This window comes from Dipodomys merriami, unplaced genomic scaffold (assembly GCF_024711535.1).
Source record: "Dipodomys merriami isolate MVZ:Mamm:240054 unplaced genomic scaffold, mDipMer1.0.p SCAF_59, whole genome shotgun sequence".
Taxonomy (NCBI): Eukaryota; Metazoa; Chordata; class Mammalia; order Rodentia; family Heteromyidae; genus Dipodomys; species Dipodomys merriami.
The window spans coordinates 4,531,957-4,549,714 of record NW_027206168.1 but is presented as its reverse complement, the minus strand read 5'-3'; the positions used below and the strand labels follow the sequence as shown (position 1 = coordinate 4,549,714).

The window sequence follows — 17,758 nt, the reverse complement described above, 5'->3', positions numbered from 1 at the left end:
CGGGGGGAACTTCATGGGACAGTCTGGTAGGGTAAGCAAGATAGGTACATAAGTACACTGTATAAAACAAGAGCTGGCTGGGTGCTAGTGATTTTTTGCCTATAATCCTAACTACTCAAGAAGCTGAGATCTGAGAATCACAGTTTAGAGCCAACCAAGGCAAACAAACCCAAGAGATTTTTTTTTTTTTTTTTTTTTTTTTTGTTGATCATGGGGCTTGAACTCTGGGCCTGGGTGCTGTCCCTCAGCTCTTCAGCTCAAGGCGAGCGCTCTACCACTTGAGCTACAGTGCCACTTCCAGTTTTCTGGTGGTTTATTGGAGATAGGAGTCTCACGGTCTCTCCTGCCAGGGCTGGCTTTGAACCGAGATCCTCAGATCTCAGCCTCCTGAGTAGCTAGGATTACAGGCGTGAGCCACCAGCGCCCGGCAACCCAAGAGATTTTTATCTCCAGATAACCAGCTAAAAGCCAGATATGAAGGAGTAAGCCAAGTGGTAGAGCACCAGCTGTGACCAAAGAAAGCTATACAAGGCCCTGAGTTCAAGCCCTAGTATCAACAACAACAACAACAACAAAAGCCAGGTGCTGGTGCCTCATGCTTGTAATCCTGGCTACTCAGAAGACTAAAATGTGAGGATCTTGGTGTGAAGCCAGCTCAGAGTGGGGTGGGGGTGGTGCAGAAAATTCCACAGGACTCTTATCACACACACTTATCAGTCTTGAGCAAAAATGCTAAGGGACATCATGAGTCAAGTCCCAGTACCGACACCTTCCCTCCCCCTCTTCTCCCCCCCCCCCCCACCAAGTCAGCCAACAGTCAGCTTCCTAGCGGCAGTGTATGAATTCCTTCTATGGTAGTTCACAGGAGGCAGGAGGGAGCCTGTGCCACAGCCAGGGAAGAAGACAGACGCCTTCAGTCAGGAAGTGGTGTCTGAGATGGATCCAGAAGCAGGGCAACACATTGACCAGGAGGTAGCTGGAGAAGTCATTTAAGGCTCAGGAGGGACTGACAAGCCAGGGAGGGAGATGATTTTCTTTTCTTTTCTTTCTTTCTTTTTTTTTTTTTTTTGGGTCGGTCATGGGGCTTGAACTCTAGTCCCTCAGCTCTTCAGCTCAAGGTGAACGCTTTACCACTTGAGCCACAGCGCCACTTTCGGCTTTTTCTGTTTATGTGGTGCTTCTTAGCACCCAGGGCCTCATGCATGTGAGGCAAGCACTCTATCACTGAGCCACCTTCCCAGCCCTGGTAAATGATTTTCTTATGGACTGAATCTCAGGTTAAGGCTAGAACTCCAGGGCAAAATACACAGGCTTCCTCCTCTACACTTCATCCTTTTCTCTCCTGGTTAGCCAGAACCCTGGCCTCTTTGTGACTTTTATGGGTCATCATCATATGAGGACTTCCCCAAGGCGCCTTCCCAGGCTAGCTCCTTCTGCAGGGAGTATGCATCTAGCTCTGGCTAGCTGCCCAGAAGTTGAGTCACAGCCTCAGTCTCCCCATCATGTAGCTCTTCTGCCATGTCTAGATCCACCTGGAGAGGTGGGTCCATGGGAAGGAAAAGCTGGGTCAGAGTCAAAGGGTGCAGAAGATCCATTTGTTAAATCATGGAGTCCAAAGCCAAGATGACAATCCATCACAGAATGTCTCACTACATTATCATGTGGTAGCAACAGAACTGTGTTTTGGCTAAGCTTGAAAAGAAAGGGAGCCGGACACCAGTGGCTCACGCCTGTAATCCTCGCTACTCAGGAGACTGAGATCTGAGGATCAGGTTTGGCTTTTGGAGAACATTTAATCCATTATCTGATTGTATTTACTTTAAAACATATTTATGGAGGTCCCACTGCATAGGAAACATTTTCTCTGTATTTTGAGTAGCACAAAGGAGTGTGTGTGTGTGTGTGTGTGTGTCTGAGTGTGTGTGTCTGAGTGTGTGTCTGTGTGTACAGAAAACTCCAATCAAGCTGGGCGTCAGTGGCTGGTGTCTATAATGCTAACTACTCAGGAGGCTGAGACCCGAGGATCACGGTTCAAAGCCAGTCCAGATAGGAAAAGTCCATGAAACTATCTCCAATAAACCACCAGAAAACCAGAAGAGAGGCTGTGGCTCAAGTGGTAGAGTGCTAGCCTTGAGCTCAAGAGCTGAGGGACAGTGCCCAGGCCCAGAGTTCAAGCCCCACAACTGAAAAAAATAAATAAATAAAAAATAAATGTTCTCCAAACTTTTTCCAATCCTTGAAAGTTTGTTTTTCTGCTCAGGACACCTCTGAAATTTGAGTTCCAACTATTTCATTTTTTAATTTTTCTTTTGTACTAGGGCTTGAACTCAGGGCTTTAGCTTTCTCAATCAAGGCTAGTACTTTCCCACTTGAGCCACAGCTCCACTTTGACTTTTTGCTGGCTAATAAGAGATAAGACACTAAAGGACTTTTCTGCCTGAAGCTGCCTTTGAACCATGATCCTCAGATCTCAGCCTCCTGAATAGTTAGGATTAGAGGTGTGAGCTACCAGCACCCAGCTTGTTGCAATGTTTAACAACCTTGTCATGATGGGGCCAGGGTGGACACAGAGGCTTCCCGGGCCTGTGAGGGCTGGACTGCTCTTGGGTTAGGACTCCTACAGGCACTTTGTTCATGAACTTTGGCATGTTGAACTAGCCTTACCAACTCCAGTGACTTTCCCATGTCTGTGTAGAGGTGGTGATCCCAGATGAATTTTGATGGCTTCTGCTTTTGGCTTCTCCACGCTTACCTTTCTTGGGAAGCCTGGCTCCTTATCTTCTCCCTGCTTTCCACCTACACCAGGTTCCTCCTGACCTTTCCCTGGGGGTGGCTGCAAACAGACTCAACTCTTACCTTCTGCTGTGATTCTCTTCAGCCTCCGGAGAGGTTGGTTTTGACAACGCACTGGGGGAGAGAGCAAACCAGCAAATCCCATACTTAAAGTTTGAAATCTCTTTCATACCCATTCCTCCTTTCCAGAAAAACAAGCAAACAAAACTTATAGAGGTTAGTTACTACAAACTTAGTATAACATAGCTACTTAGAAGGCTGACCTGGGAAAATCACGTGAACCTAGGAGTTCGGGGGCCATTGTGAGACCTTACCTTTCTCTTTCAAACAGGGTCTTGCTATGGAGCTCGACCTAGCCTTGAACATGGGAAAGTCACTGGAGTTAGTAAGACTAGTTCAACATTCCCAAGTTCATGAACAAAGTGCCTGTAGGGGTCCTAACCCAAGAGCAGTCCATCCCTCACAGGCCTGGGAAGCCTCTGTGTCCAACACAACAAGGTTGTTAAACATGACAACAAGCTGGGTGCTGGTAGCTCAGGCCTCAAATCCTAACTAGTTATTCAGAAGGCTGAGATCTGAGGATCGTGGTTCAAAGCCAGCTTCAGGCAGAGAAGTCTTTTAGTGTCTTATCTCTTATTAGCCAGCAAAAAGCCCAAACTGGTGCTATGGCTCAAATGATAGAGAACAAGTCTTGAGCAAAAGAAGCTCAGGGGCAGCACCCAGACCCTGAGTTCAAGCCTTAGGACCAGAACATATACACAAAAAAATGTAATCACCATGAGGTGTTCAAAACAGGACCCCCCCCCAGGAATTATTTTAGAATTCTAATATTTTTTTGACTAATAGTAAGGAGAAGTGAAAAGTCAGGTTGGAAATATACTTGCCCCAAATAATATGAGCCAGCAGGTAGGGCCATGGACTTGGTTGATGGATGAGAAGTCTTAGGGCTGCAACCTCTCTTACTTCCTGTCTGGGACAGACTATTCTCCAATACCTTGCTCCAGGGCACACACAATCGTATAGGACTAGAGTGGCCTGAGCTACTAGTCACAACCTGTGGAGCAGCGGCTAGCCAGAACACCAAGAAGCATAGGAATCTGCCAGACAGGAAGGGCTCTGAACTCTGGCAAGTTAGAGTCTTGGTTATTTCCCATCCCATTGTAGTTCCCATCCCTACTCCCATCCTCTGCATTTCTGTGAAAATTCAGGTGAAGCCCAAGGTTTGGGGCACTTCCCACTGAGATCCACAAGGTCCTGTCTTCCAAGTGTCAGCTCCCTCACCCCTACACACAGGCTAACCAACTTGATTTCAGAACACAACAGTGGCTAGGCACCGGTGGCTCATGCCTGTAATCCTAGCTACTCAAGGGGCTGAAATCTGAGGATTGCTGTTCAAAACCAGTCCATTCAGGAAAGTCCATGAGAATCTTATCTCCAATTAACCACCAGAAAACTGAAAGTGGCGCTTTGGATCAAGTGGTAGAGCATTCGCCTTGAGCTGATGAGCACAGGGACAAAAGCCCAGAGTTCAAGCCCCATGACCACCACCAACAACAACAAAAAAGGACACAACAGTGATCAAGGGGTGTTTCATTCTTCATTAATTAAGGTTCTTCCTCTTCTTCCGTTCAGTATCCCTCAGTGACCCCCACATTCACAATCCAACAAGTCACAGCCACCTGAGACATACTTCTAACGGTATCCATTCACAGCCTGCTCTGAGACTCCCTTCTTGTGAGTGAAGGTTTTTCTAGCATTCTGCTGTTCTTCAACCACAGAACGCTCTTTCCCAAGATATAGCGCTCCCTTGTCTCAGACTCACTCCAAGACAAGTGCCTGCATTTTATTATTTTTCTTTTGCTTCCTTGCAAGGCTCCTCACATGTGAGCAACTGTCACTCACACTGCAAACTGTCGGGAACTAATTGTAAGCAGGCAGTGGGACAGTAGCTTCCAGCCTGGAGCCAAGGGATTCTCTATATTAAGGGCCCAAGATCTGGAGTCAGATCATTGTGGCAGCTCAGGGTCAGGTTCAGCTCACATCCCACAGAAGCATAGGCAAGCCTTCCATGCATAAATGTATGTAATAGGAATTATGTTAAGAGGATAGCTGGGCACTAGCAGTTTATACCTATAATCCTAGCTGTTCAGGAGGCTGCGATCTAAAGATGTTGGTTGATAGCCAGCCTGGTCAGAAAAGTCCATGAGACCGTTATCTTTAGACACCAATCTGGAAGTAGAGATGTGACTCAAGTGTTATAACCCTAGCCTTGAGCAAACAAAGCTCAGAGCCAAAACCCCAAGCCCTGAGTTCAAGCCCCAGTACTTGTATGCATGTGCATGTACACACACTGCTTTCTCCTTAATATCTATCTATGGCCATTTTGGGGATTGAACTCAGGGCCTTGCATGGCTGCCACTCTACCACTTGAACCACACCTCCAGCCTGGTTCTTTGCTGCTTCATTGGAGACAGAATCTCAGACTTGTTCTGCCTTGATTGGCTTTCAATCTCAATTCTCTGACCCCAGCCTCCTGAGTAGTTAGGATTGCAGGTGTTAGCCACTAGTGCCTGACATATTGGTTACTTTCAATGTAGGGTCTTGCTTCATACCCAGGCCACTCTGGACTGTGATTCTCCTATTTGTGCTTTCCCATGTAGCTGGGATGGCAGCTGTGCACTACTCTCTCTACTTGTTTTACTCCCTTGTAGCTGGATGACAGATATGTGGCACCACACCCAATCATTGCTTGAGATGGAATCTGAACTTTTCTGCCTGAGCTGGGTCTAAACTTCAATCCCCCTAGCTCTGCCTTCCAGGCGGCTAGAATCATAGGTTTGAACCACCTCAATGAGTTTTTTTTCCTTAATATTGAGAGCAGTGCATGGCATATAAACAGAGCAATGTGTTAAATGATCTCTTTTAAATAGTCTTCTCAATATGAGAAACCCCATTCCATGGTATTACTGTGGGTACCTAAATTTAATCACATTCCAGTCTGGTTTAGCTTTCCCTCAACAATAAGTCTAAGACTGGCTATACCTTACGATCACCTAGGAAGTTTAAAAACAACAACAACAACATATATTTGGTCTGGGAATGTGGCTTAGTGTGCTGGCCTAGCATGCATGAAACCCCAGTTTGATTCCTCAGTACCACATAAACAGAAAAAGCCACAAGTGGCTCTGTGGCTCAAGGGTAGAGTGCTAGCCTTAAGCAAAAGAAGCTCAGGATGGGGTGGAAGGTGGCTCAGTGGTAGAGCGCTTGCCTTGCATGCATGAGGCCCTGGATTCGATTCCTCAGCACCACATAAGCAAAAAGAAAAAAGCCGGAAGTGACGCTGTGGCTCAAGTGGTAGAGTGCTAGCCTTGAGCTGAAGAGCTGAGGGACATTGCCCAGGCCCAGAGTTCAAACCCCAGGACTGGAAAAAAAATTAATATTGGTTATTATTGGGTTGGGTGGGGGAGGGTTGTACATTTTTGTCAGTTGTGGGGCTTTAACTCAGGGCCTAGGTGCTGTCCCTGAGCCTCTTTGTATTCAAGGCTAGTGCTCTACCCCTTTGGACCACAGCGCTACTTCCAGTTTTTGAGTGGTTAATTGGAGATAAGAGTCCCTTGGGGACTTTTCTGCTAGGATTACAGGTGTGAGCCACCATGTCTGGCTTGTACATTTATTTTTTAGACAGGGTCTATGGAACATAGGCCATTCTCAATCAAGGTAGGAGTTTGCAGTCCTCTTACCTCAGCCCCCAAAGTGTACCACCATGCCTGGCTCAGTTCTCGTATTGAACCAAATGATTTGGGCACATTCTGTGTGGCCAAATGTCACAGAGAATAAGGTCGTAGTAAAATAGGCAAAATGTCTCCTTCAGCAAGCCTACATCCTAGGTGGGTGATATACCAGGGGAGAAGAAACTTTTTCAGTAAGTGGTATTTAGCAAATATGGCTTTGAAGAACATACAGTCTCTGTCAGAACTACTGAATTCTGCCTTTTGTGTGTGTATGTGAGTTTGTGTGTGCTGGTACTGGGCTTGAACTCAAGATCTGACTCTCTGACTTTCACTGGGTTTTTTTCTGCTCACAGCCTGAACCATGCCTTCAGTCTGGCTTTTTCTTTGTCAGTCATAAGGCTTGAACTTTGGGCCTGGGCGCTGTCCCCCAGCTCTTCAGCTCAAGGCTAGCACTCTACCTCTTGAGCCATAGTGCCACTTCTGGCCTTTTCTGCTTATGTGATGCTTAGGAATTGAACCCAGGGCCTCATGCATGCAAGGCAAGCATTCTACCACTGAGCCACCTTCCCAGCCCCAGGTCAAGCTTTTTTGCTGGTTAACTGGAGATAGAATCTCTTGGACTTTTCTGCCTGGGCTGGCTTCCAACCACAATCCTCAGATCTCAGCCTCTTTTTTTTTTTTTTTTTTTTGCTGGTCATGGGCATTAACTCTGGGCCTGGGCACTGTCCCTCAGCTCTTTAGCTCAAGGCTAGAGCTCTACCACTGGAGCCACAGCGTCACTTCCGGCTTTTTCTGTTTATGTGGTGCTGAGGAATCGAACCCAGGGCCTCATACTTGCAAGGCATGCACTCTACCGCTGAGCTACCTTCCCAGCCCAGATCTCAGCCTCTTAAATAGCTAGGATTACAGGCATGAGCCACCAGTGCATAGCTTCAGTACTGCCTTTTAACAAAAATGCCACCACAGCCCAGTTTTGGTGGCTCACACCTGTAATCCTAGCTACTCAAGAGGCTGAGATCTGAGGATCGTGGTTCAAAGCCAGCCCTGGCAGGAAAGTCTGTGAGACTCTCATCTCCAATAAACCAGCAGAAAACTGGAAGTGGCACTGTGGCTCAAGTGGTAGAGCACTTGCCTTGAGCTGAAGAGCTGAGCAACAGCGTCCAAGGCCAGAGTAAAAGCCCCATGACCAACAACAACAAAAAAATCAAAAACAAAGAATGCTACCACAAAAATGAGTACAGTAGGCTATAGGCATGGCTTGGGAAGTATAAGGCTCTGCCTAGGAAGAGTGAGGCCTGAGTTCAAACCCCAGAACGGCCAATAAAGAAAAAAAATTGTGGTGGTAAAAGGAGAAACAACAACAACAAAAAAAGCAACCACATACAGTAAGGACATGGCTGTGGTTCAATGAAACAATATTTACATAGGGTAAGCTTATACTATATAATAATAGTGTGATGGTTTTTGGTTTCCATATAATACTGTGATAATTCTCGGTTTCCATATAATTTTCCATGTATCTTCTGATATTTTCCCCAACCATTGATAAATATAAAAAACCCACTCTTAGCTCACCTACCAGTCAAAAGCAAGTGGTGGGCCAAAGAGCTCTCCAGATGGACAATGGGCAGAAAACAAGAATGGAACATCAGTTAAGGCCTCAGCCATATTTACCTATTGGAATCTGGTGAAGAGAGCAACCAGCTGGAAATCTGAGAGCAGGGTTCTGGCCTTAGCCACTTAGATTTGCTAGGCTCAGTTTTCCTCTGAATATAAAAATTCTGATAGTGTTTCCAACCTTGTGAACAATGAATAGACGTTATTGTGGATTTCAGAATCCATTGAAAACCTTACCAAAAAAAAAAAGTAAAATCAGAAAGTCTAGCTAAGTAATTTGTACACACACATATATTCCCGATGTACAACTGGATTGGAATATATGTTGCAGTGCCTCTTAATACTGGCTATTTGATGTAAGCTTGTTAAAACACCCACGTTTGAACAGACTTCCAAAAATCATCCCTTGTCCACTCATAACAGTGCCAAGGGCTTGATATAAGCGGTTATTTAATAGATATTTGTTGAACGAACATTTTAGGATCTATTTTCAGGAGATAGCAATTGATACTTGGGGGAGGGGTAAACATCCATTTTTTTTATTTTCTTCTACTTTTCTGTATTTGTCAAATTTCAAACAAAACAAGCTCCAATACAAAATCTCCTCTAGGAAGGAAAAACGTTGCCCTAAGCGTCAGTCACTCCTTTGACAAAGTCCTAAGGTATAAATTTCCCCTTTCCTCTTCTCTGGGATTGCAAGAGTATCCAGCGGGGAGGAGAAATGCAACCGTAGGGAGTCAGGTCTTTCTTTATGCAAAATGAAGAAGAAAGCTAGCCCTGGAGTAAGAACTCCCCACAGAAATCCTGTCCTTCTCTCTCCGTTCCTCTAACCTCATCCTTTCCTAGGTCTAACCCTGCAGAAAACGCGCCCAGCCTCACTTCTCAGCAGGTCTGGGATTCTGCGCCGGCACTCTTGCACCGCCCAGAGACGCGGTGCACGGGATGCACTCAGCGGCGGGGGCGCGCACGGGCGCGCTTGCAAGGCTGTGAACACGCAAGCCTTAGAGGTTTCCCCGGGAACCTGCACCTTTCTCCCCCTGGCGGACAACAGTGGGACAACACGCTTGGGGCAAAGTGGGGGATGGGGAAGGAGATGCTAGTCATTAAGTCTGAGCTGGAGAAAAACTTTATCCTTTAGGATTTGGCCCCATTTTGTGTGTGTGTGTGTGTGTGTGTGTGTGTGTGTGTGTGTGTGTGTGTGTGTGTGTGTGTGTGTGCGTCCCACACACACTGACACTGGGACTAGGGCTGGAACTCAGGGCCTGGATAACAGTCCCTTAGTTTTTTCACTCAGTACTGAGGTTCTAGCATTTGAGCCACACATTCACTTCTGGATTTGTTTTTTGAGGGTTTTTTAAATGGATAATTGGAGATAAGAGTCTCATTGACTTTCTTTCTAGGTCTCTGGCTTCAAACCATGATCCTCAGATCTAAGCCAACGGAGGAAATAGGATCTATAGGCATGAGCCACCAGTGCCCAGCTTGACCTAATCTTAGGACACCTTTCCTCTTTCCCAAGGCTGTTCTTACAGTTCTGAGACCAGGAAAGGGAAAGACACCCATATGTTAGCTTCTACTAATGAAACCAGTGAAATCATTTGGTACATGATGGGACAGACACTTTTCTCCTGTTTCAGCCACTATGTGCCTGTATTGAGCATTTTGTGTAGCCCACAAACAATGTTATGAATACCCAAATGACCCTTGTCAGAAAAAGGTTCTCCATTCCTGAGTCTTCCCAACAGCTCCATGGACTTACTTCACATACTTGACAGAGGAGGAAACAGGCCTAGAGGAGGTGATTTACCCAGACAGAGGAGGAAACAGGCCTAGAGGAGGTGATTTACCCAGAATGCAAGATCTGGCCGAAGCTGGAGCCAGGCCCATGTACTAAATAGTTTCCCCCCCACCCCCACCAGCTGAGGACGAAACTCAGGGCCTTGCACTTACCAGGCAAGTGCTCTTCCACTGAACTAAATCCCCAACTCCCTCCACAGGTTCTGACAGCAGCCTCAGCTGCTGATTGGCCTAGAACTTGAAAGGGAGCCGCTTCTTCAGCTGAGAAGGCTCTGCAAGAACCTAGAACCACCCCCACAGCCATTTGTAAAGAAGCTTTCCATGAGGACTGAGGGCATAGCTCAAATGGTTAAGTATTTGCCTAACAAACACAAGGCTCTGAATTCAATTCCCAGTACCAAGGGAAATAATCAAATGAAAGCTTTAATGAGTTCACTGTAGAACAGGAGAGTCGCAGCCACTGGCCAGGGTCATCCATAACTATAAAGCTTGCCATGTGTTTTCAGGCCAGTTCCCCTGCCTGGGATAGCAAGAAAGATCCCAGCTTCAGCCTAGGAGACACATGAGCTCAGAACAAGACATCCCCAGGTACCTGAAAATGCAGGAAAAGGAACTAGAGTGGAGGTGGAACTCTTTGTTGAAGCTGTGAGGGGCCCTGGAGGTTAACTTCAGCTCCTATGGTGGAATTGTTTAGGAATGAGGACAGCAGTTCATACAGCTCGCATCTGGTGACCAGATCTTGATGAAGCATCCCGTCCAGATGCCATGGTCTTCTGTGGACTCTTGACAGACAGAAGTGAGTAGCAGTGGTGAGAGTATGCTACTGCCTTTACCCAGAAAGGTGAGTGAGCACCAGCCACCCATAGCCAGGGAAACAGAGATGTTAAAGAGGCAGTACAGAGTACCATCACACAGGGAAAGGGAAAGCCTACATGCCAAAGTGGGTTAAGTAGCACACTTAAAACCATCCTGCCAGCTGGGAGCCGGTGGCTCACACCTGTCATCCTAGCTACTCAGGAGGCTGAGATTTGAGGATTTCAGTTCAAAGCCAGCCTGGGCAGGAAAGTCTGTGAGACTCTTATCGCCAATTAACCAACAGAAAAAAGGAAGTGGCGCTGTGGCTCAAGTGTAGAGTTTTCACCTTGAGCTGAAGAGCTTAGGAACAGCTCCCAGGCCTAGAGTTCAAGACCCACAACTGACAAAAACAAACAAAATAAAACCCATCTTGCCTTGTCACAGGATTTTCTACAATTCTACTGGCACAGGAAGAGGACTTAATTCATGCCCGTAATCTCATCTACCAGGGGGAGATCAAGAAAAAAAATGCTTGAACATAGGGCCTGGGTACCTTGAGTTCAAGCTTTTTGGTGGTTAATTGGAGATAACAGTTTCATGGACTTTCTGGCCCTGGCAGGCTTCAAACTAGGATCCTCAAATCTCAGCCTCCAAAGTAGCTAGGATTACAGGCATGAGCCACCACTGCCTAAGTTCCTGCAACATGTTAGGATAATCAAGCTCTAAGGTCAGACCTGAGCAAAAATGTGAGACTCTATTTGAAAATAATCTAAGAAGGGCTGGGAAGGTGGTTCAGTGGTAGAGCACTTGCCTCTCATGCATGAGGCCCTGGGTTCAATGCCTCAGCACCACATAAGCAGAAAAAGAAAAAAGTCAGAAGTAGCGCTGTGGCTCAACTGGTAGAGCGCTAGCCTTGAGCTGAAGAGCTGAGGGACAGCGCCCAGGCCCAGAGTTCAGGCCCCACGACCGGACCCCCCAAAAAAATATCTAAGAATTATGGCTCAAGTAGGACAGCACCTACACAGCAAACACAAGGTGCTGAGTTCAAACACATTCCGTTTTTTTTGTTGGTGGTGGTCATGGGGCTTGAACTTAGGGCCTGAGCACTGCCCTTGAGCTCTCTTGCTCAAGGTTAGTACTCTATCACTTTTTTTTTTTGGTCGGTCGTGGGGCTTGGACACTGTCCCTCAGCTCTTCAGCTCAAGGAGAGTGCTCTACCGCTTGAGCCACAGCGCCACGTCTGGTTTTCTAGTGGTTTATTGGAGATAAGAGTCGAACGGACTTTCCTTGCCCGGGCTGGCTTTGAACCATCATCCTCAGATCTCAGCCTCCTCACTTGCTAGGATTACAGGTGTGAGCCACCAGCACCCAGACAAACTCCAGTTTTGTACATACAAAAAGACCCTAGTGACACCTAGAGTTCCAAAGACTCCATTTGAAAAGGAAGAGGAAGGTTCACAGAAGTGGCTGTGGGAAGCTGTAGATCACTGGGGACGATAACTGACCATAGCCATATGGTGACAGTGGCTTAGGCCTGTAATTCTAGCTACTCAGGAGGCCGAGCTCTGAGGATCACAGTTCAAAACCAGCTTACACAGACAAATTTCAAGATTCTTAAATCTTCAACTAACCCCCAAGAAGCCAGAAGTAGAGGTATGGATCAAGTGTCATAGTACCAGCTTAGAACAACAAACACTACGTATGAGCAGGAGGCCTAAGAGTTCAAGTCCCAGTAGTGGCATCAAAAGAAGAGAGAAAAGATAGGGAAAGAGTAGGGAGGAGGGGAAAGAGAAGGGAAGAGGGGAAAGAAGTCTGGGGAGAGGGGTGAGGGGAAAGAGGAGGGGGAGGAGAAAAGTAGAGAAGAGGGGAGAAAAGGGAGGGGAGAGGGGAAGAACCTGAGGGGAAAGACCTACCCGTGGCACAACTGAAGTCACATGACAATCATGGCATCAGGTAGCTGTGACTAAATCTTTAAAAGGAAGGCCAAAAGAGGTGTTACATGTGCCAAGAGGTTAAGGCAAGAGAACTGCACATTTAAGGACAGCTTGGGCTATTCCGAAAGTCTCTATCTCAACAAGCTTTTTAGCCAGGCACCAGTGGCTCACACCTATAATCCTAGTTACTCAGGAGGCTGAGATCTGAGGATTGCTGTTCAAAGCCAACCCGGGTAGGAAAGTCCATGAGACTCTTTTTTTTTTTTTTTTTTTGGGTCCGGTCCTGGGGCCTGAACTCTGGGCCTGGGTGCTGTCCCTCAGCTCTTCAGCTCAAGGCTAGCGCTCTACCACTTGAGCCACAGCGCCACTTCCAGGTTTTTTCTTTTTGCTTATGTGGTGCTGAGGAATCGAACCCAGGGCCTCATGCATGCAAGGCAAGTGCTCTACCATTGAGCCACCTTCCCAGCCCCAGTCCATGAGACTCTTATCTCCAATTAACCACAATGGTGCTATGGCTAAAAGGCAGAGCGCTAACCTTGAGTGAAAAAGCTCAGGGACAGCGCCCAGGTCGAGTTCAAGCCCATGACCAAAAAAATAAAAATAAAAAGGGAAAAGAACAGTTTTTCAGGCCAAAGCAAAGTGGAAACTATTTATACAGAAAAACTTTTTTAAAAAAGTTTAAAAGTATTTCAAGATGCAAAAATCTCAGGTAAAAGAACAAAAAGTCTAAATGAAAAAGCCAAGGAAAGAAGGCTCCAAAGAGAAATGAAGACAAGGCAACGGGATTTCCAAGGAAACCAGAGTGAGACTGTAAAAATGCCAAACGGAGCCAGAAAACAGGCAGCTTGTCCTGGTGACTTCTCATGATTCAAGGAGGCTCACAAAACAGAGGCCCTCGCTTCCTCACAGGACAGTGCGGGAGAGACCGGAAGCTAGCAGGCAGGCCTATGACATGGTTGAAAAGACCTAATGGAAGAAGGCAATCACAGGTTTCTAGAAGGAAAGGTGTGACCTGACCTCCTGGAGGGAGGTCTGGGCTTTCGTCAGGTTAGTTTGGGTTCATACCTCTAACTTTTCTCTTTAAGAACTATGTACTTTGTAGTCAGGCATGGTAGAGCACACCAAGAATCTCAGCACTTGGGAGAATGAGTTTGGATGACTGCAAGTTGGGCTATAGAGCCAAGACCTGTCTTAAAAACAAACAAAACAAAGTGGAGGGACAAAGAGTGAACAAAAGTAGCAGTGGTACTCTCTAGACACAGTGCTGAAAATGAACTATACAACTTGTGAGTGGGGACGGAAGGGAAAAACTGTGAGAGCAAGGGAAGGGGTGACACTGTCCAAAAAGAAATGCACTCTTTACCTGACTTATGTAACCACAACCCTCTGCACATCACCTTTATAATAGCAATAAAAAAATTAAAAACAAAAAAACCTAGGCATGTACAAGACAGTATGTTGAAAACGAACTTTACAACTTTGCAGGGGGTGGGGGGTGAGGGGGGCAGGGAGGGAGAAGGGAGGGAGGAGCTGGGGAGGTAGGGAGGAAAGGGATAGTAGGGGGAAAATAAAGGAAGGTGTAACAATGCTCTACAAGAAATGGACTCATTATCTTGTTCATGTAACTGTAACCCCTCTGTATAGTATCTTTACAATATATATATATATCTATGTATATCTATGTATATATATAAAGATATATATATATATATATATATCTTTATATATCTATGTATATATATAAAGAAAAAAAAACCCTAGGCACTTGGATAACTCATAACCAAATCTCAATCAATCTGAAAAAATGGAAACAGAAGACCTCCTTTGCAGGGTTATTTAAAGAGCAAATGCACACAGAACACTGGCACATGGAGCCCATGAGATTAATGGGCGCTCCTCTGAATAAAATCTAAACAAGGTTTGTCCACATTCTTAAAGATTGACGTGGAAGGCTGAAGAAGTGGGTTTTTAAAAAGGGAATCTAATGCCTATTTACACTGGGCCAAGTTCTTAGGGGAGAAGAAACCAACTGTACTTGAAGCAGCTATGCCGATTCCCAGCTCCGCACCACAGAGCCTGCGCTGACCTGCCGGGGACTTCGTGTTCTGTCATTTTCTCCCTCACATTCGGATCCCCACCCACGAGATTACAAACTGCTCAAGTAAACACTGCTGCCAAACTACCCATTACATTCCAGATCTTGGGTTGTGGTCAATTTGTCCCCAAAGGCCTGGTAGTCAAAGGTGTCAAAATAAAGGTAGCCAACATTTGGGTTTGGAAACCAACCACAGGCTGAACCCTCCCCTCCCCACAGCCCTGATTTGCCTGCAGTTGGACCTGTGGAATGGTTGCTTACACTTCTAGACTCAGTGAGCCCAGCAAGCTGCAGAGGGGCAGCGGAAAATATTGAGTGAGGCAAAGTGTTTTCCTGAGAACAAGATGAAAACACAAAAATTCCAGGTCTTGGCAAACTCGGGGGAGCTTGATGGAATCCAGCCTGCAAAAGCATCCTATAACATTGCCACCAGCTTCCTGCTTGTAACTAGAACATGAAAAACAGGCAGTGCCTTGAAACTATTTTTAAAGTAATGTTTTAACACAAGTGTCTTTTTTTTTTGTCGGTCGTGGGGTTTGAACTCTGGGCCTAGGTGCTGTCCCTGAGCTCTTCAGCTCAAGGCAAGCGTTCTACCACTTGAGCCACAGGGCCACTTCCAGTTTTCCAGTGGTTTATTGGAGATAAGAGTCTCATGGACTTTCCTGCCAGGGCTGGCTTTGAACCACAATCCTCAGATCTCAGCCTCCTGAGTAGCTAGGATTACAGGTGTGAGCCACCAGTGCCAGGCACAAGTGTCTTTTCATTCTGGTCTGACCCAGGGTGGCCTTAACCTCACAATCCTCCTGCCTTGGTCTCCCAGAGTGCTGGATTACAGGTGTGAATCACTATAACCAGCATGAAAATAGTTAAAACAAAATGCTATTTGCAACTCTGAATGCAGCTGCCTAAGGGTAGATAACATGACCAGAATGAAAATAAACAGGTAGGCGCAGTAAGCATGACCAACACATTCACTGCCCAGGGAAACAGGTCTACTGAGTAAATGCTGCAACAAACCAGGGGATTCGATGAAGCACAACTGTTTTGCAACCGGAAGCCTTCCTTGTCTGTTAGCAATGGGGCAGCGGGTCACCTATAGGCTGCTGGTCCCTCACCTCACCTGGCATTTCTCTCTACTTTGTCCAAGACATTGGAAGTGGTACTGAGGACACAGAGACATTGGGTAAACAAAAATGAAGACACAGGAAATTGCATTCAAGGAAACACAACAGAACCATTTTATCCGAGCGGTGAGCACCTCTATTAAAGCCCCAAACCAAACAACAAGCCACAAGACCCTGCTTGCTAACATTTATTAAGGGGTCCCACATCCTTATGGGACTCCAGCCAAACCACACAGGTCCCCCTAAATACAGCAGGAGGCCTGGAAGGGGAGGGGAATGACTTAAGATCCTACCACACCTCCCTGGAAACAGAAACCCACCACAGATAGACAGACAGACAGGCTGGGGAGAACTCTCCTCTCAGTTCTCTCCCCTTTGCACCCACTCAAAAATAAAGTCAAACACTGGCTATGCAGCCTCTAGCCCCACCCACCCATAGCAGCGTTTGTGGGACTCCCCCCCCTGCAAAGGGGGGCCCCAAGGCAGCTTCCTATTACTCTTCCTTCACTTTGGTTTGCTCCTGGCAACTCCGTGCCCTATTCCTTCCCTCAGCCTCCAGCTCAGTCACCCTATCTTCCATCACCTGCTCGGACCTTCTCTCTCTCTCTCTCTCTCCTCTGGCCTCTCTGACCTAGGGCTTCTGGGAAGCATCTTTCCCTCTCCCAGCAAAGGCCTCGCCAGGGCCTCTCTGTCCAAGATGTAGGATTCACACAGCTGTCCCACTCTCCTTGAGATCAGGAGCTGAGCGCTGCCGTCTCATTCGTGGGGGAGTAGTGTATGGAGGGTAGCGGGGCCCTGGGGGCCTCTGGGCCGGGTAAGGTTGGGGCTGCTGGGGATAATAGTTGTGCTTCTTAGGTTGGAAGTGGTGGGGCTCGGGCTGTGTGGAACCCCCTCCCCGAGATCGGGCCCCTCCATCCAGGGAGTTCCTGCGAGGACGGTGGGACCTGCGGGGACTTGGAGGCCTTCGAGCAGGGGCAGCCGGAGGGGGAGTGACCTCTTCAGGGGGTTGGGGTGGAGCTGGGGCCTCTCCACTCCCCATTCCTGGCCAAGACTCCCGGTGCTGAGGGTTGCTCTTGAAGGGGAAGCGGAGCTTACAGTCATGAGGGGGCACAAAGCGAGCTGGGGGCCTGCGCAGCCCCCCTCCCCGCCCCCCAGAGCCCTGCAGTCCCTGCAGCCGCAGCTGCTCCTGCTTGAGCCAGCGAAGACGGCCACGGCGGAAGGCAGGGTCCTCCTCCATCAGCCTCGATACCCGCTCCCAACTGGACACAGGGGGTGTGGGGGGCTGGGCAGAGGACGAACGGTCACTGGGCACTGCCTCTTCTACTGCCTCTGACCCTTCAGCTGGAGCCCAGGTGATCTCACCAGCTTCTTCACTGTCATCTTCATGATCCTGGGATGCAGAGAGGGTGAGAGAGAAGGAGAAACAACCTAAGGAGAGCTGCAATCTTTTTTTTTTTTTTTTCGGGGGGAGGGGGGGAGGTCTGGTCGTGGGGCTTGAACTCTGGGCCTGGGCGCTGTCCCTCAGCTTTTCAGCTCAAGGCTAGTGCTCTACCACTTAAGCCACAGCATCACTTCTGGCTTTTTTTTCTTTTTGCTTATGTGGTGCTGAGGAATCGAACCCAGGGCTTCATGTATGCAAGGCAAGCGCTCTACCACTGAGCCACCTTCCCAGCCCCGAGAGCGGCAATCTTGAGGACATAAGGATTCAAGAACAGCCGGGCGCTGGTGGCTCACGCCTGTAATCCTAGCTACTCAGGAGGCTGAGATCTGAGGATCGCGGTTCAAAGCCAGCCCGGGCAAGAAAGACCGTGAGACTCCTATCTCCAATAAACCACCAGAAAACTGGAAGTGGCGCTGTAGCTCAAGCGGTAG

General features: G+C 47.5%; 1 protein-coding gene across 2 annotated transcripts in view; it reads right to left on the bottom strand.

Annotated features, from left to right (window-relative positions):
- Positions 1-15,976: 15,976 nt before the first annotated feature.
- Kif1c (kinesin family member 1C) overlaps positions 15,977-17,758 on the bottom strand; it is a 30,273-nt gene continuing 28,491 nt past the window's right edge. For both annotated transcript variants that reach the window (XM_070001670.1, XM_070001671.1), the window contains one exon: positions 15,977-17,276. In XM_070001670.1, the coding sequence (XP_069857771.1) occupies positions 16,593-17,276 (684 nt within the window). In that variant the 3' untranslated portion in view covers positions 15,977-16,592. The remainder of the gene's footprint in view (positions 17,277-17,758) is intronic.